The sequence below is a fragment of the Laccaria bicolor genome, genomic scaffold (assembly GCF_000143565.1).
Source record: "Laccaria bicolor S238N-H82 LACBIscaffold_54 genomic scaffold, whole genome shotgun sequence".
NCBI lineage: Eukaryota > Fungi > Basidiomycota > Agaricomycetes > Agaricales > Hydnangiaceae > Laccaria > Laccaria bicolor.
In genome coordinates this window covers 211,202-213,080 of record NW_001889925.1, presented here as the reverse complement: position 1 = coordinate 213,080, position 1,879 = coordinate 211,202, and the positions used below count along the sequence as shown (strand labels likewise).

The 1,879-nt window shown below is 46.0% G+C and overlaps 1 protein-coding gene across 1 annotated transcript; it reads left to right on the top strand.

Annotated features, from left to right (window-relative positions):
- Positions 1 to 385: 385 nt before the first annotated feature.
- Positions 386 to 1,419, top strand: LACBIDRAFT_333681 (uncharacterized protein; the record flags this gene model as incomplete). The annotated part of the gene is made up of 5 exons (XM_001888357.1): positions 386 to 480; positions 539 to 601; positions 657 to 860; positions 916 to 1,110; positions 1,173 to 1,419. The coding sequence occupies 5 exons, from the start codon at positions 386 to 388 to the stop codon at positions 1,417 to 1,419; spliced, it is 804 nt and encodes a 267-aa protein (XP_001888392.1).
- Between the last annotated feature and the right edge of the window lie 460 nt (positions 1,420 to 1,879).

Here is a 1,879-nt window from a genome sequence, read left to right as displayed (position 1 = left end):
ATGAGTATTTTAATTGAATGGGCTTGTGCAAAGTTAACAAAGTTGTGTTCATAACGAAATGCTGTGAGCGCTATCATCGCAGGCACTTGTGGGGTCAAATGGGGTGCAATTCATCTGCTACCCTTGTTTTTTTTACACCCCTTTTGATGTCTGAAACCGTTTTAGGCTCAATCAACTGCAGATTCTACACTTCCCTCAGGAATTCTCTCATTGCAGGGTCTAACACCTCTAGCATTTTCAACGAAATACAGGGTTTCCAGGTCCAACCTCCTTGATTCCCCTCTCCGTTTCAGTTCTATCGTTTTTGTGTAAATTAAATTTTGTGTCCTATAAAAAAAGGATTGTTTCTCACTTCTGCTTTTCAATCTTCGCTTCGACAAAAATCATGGTTTCCACTCGTCGCAAGAAGGCTGCAATTTCTGCTGAGTTTATCGAAGACTCAGATGAGTCCGACGGGAATGAGACTTATCAGGAGGAAGAGTACGTTTCTTCACACTTTTCTTGTTTGCAGTCACTTACCCACTGAACTCTATTCAAGTTCATCGGATGAGTGTGGTGGAGAGGATGATGATGATGAGGAGGAGGAGGAGGAGAAGGCAGAGTCAGTCGCTCTTTTCTTCCAACATTTGCCTTATCTAACTTCGCTTTCTGTTTAGAATGAGTGAGCTGGAGATTGTAGAGGTGCCAACAACCCCACGTAAATGTGGGAGACCTCGCAAGGCCCCTGCCGCTATGCCTACCCCCGCAAAGTTTGTTATTTGCATCTATATTATCAAAAATCTAACTGTTGTGCACAGAGGGAAAAAGCGACCCATTGACGAGGTCGCGGCTTCTGATTCGGATGGACCTTTCAATGCAAGGTATGTTAGTATGACATTATCTCCTTATATTTATGGCTCACCTCAAAATCTCCAGTCCCATTCACGACAGTCCAAAGAAGCCCCGTGTAGCTCCCTCTGCGACTAAGAAGCCTCCCACCATGCCATTGAAAGCAACCCCAGCGAAGGCGGCAACTAAGGCAGCTTCTCCCACTAAGCTCAAGACCACTCCAGCGGTGAATAACAAGTCAACCTCTCCCAGCAAGGCGGCTTCAGCTAAGAAGAGTAAAGTGTATGTCAACCTTTGCCCGCTCGATCTCCTATATAGAATTGTTGATTGTATCATTACTCTAGCGCTGCCATCAACGAAGATGATGATGAACTAGAACAGGAATCCATGGACAGCGACGATCCAAGGTATTTTTCAATACTTATCACTCCCCCACCTATTCCTACTGGACTCCGGGACTCCAGTAGGATTCCTACTGGATTCCTACCGGATTTTGACAAAATTTCCAAAAAGGCATTTTCACATATTTCTCCATTCCCCCTCCTACTGGACTCCTACTGGACTCCAACTGAACTTAAACAAATTAGATGAAATGCTCCACACATTGAAGTCCTACTGGATTCCTACTGGATTCCCACTGGAATATCAACTTCAATGTATTACCAAGTCAGAACTTCAAATTTCTATTCAAAATTCACATTTAAACAAATGTTGTATTGTGAAATGACAACTAAATACAGAAAGATATTTTACTAATGTAATGAGGGAGGGGGAGGGAGTGATGGAGTGATGGAGGGAGTGGTGGAGGGAGAGAGCTATGGAAGGAGGGGAAGTGAGTGAAGTGAAATGATGGAGGGGGGAGGGGGTGAGAGAGGTGGAGAGAGGAAGAGAGGGAGGGAGGGAGGAAGGGAGGGAGGAAGAGAGGAAGGGAGGGAGGAAGAGAGGGAGGGAGGGAGGAAGAGAGGGAGGGAGGGAGGAAGAGAGGGAGGGAGGGAGGAAGAGAGGGAGGGAGAGAAGGATGGTGGGAGAGAGAGAGGGAGGGAGGGAGGGA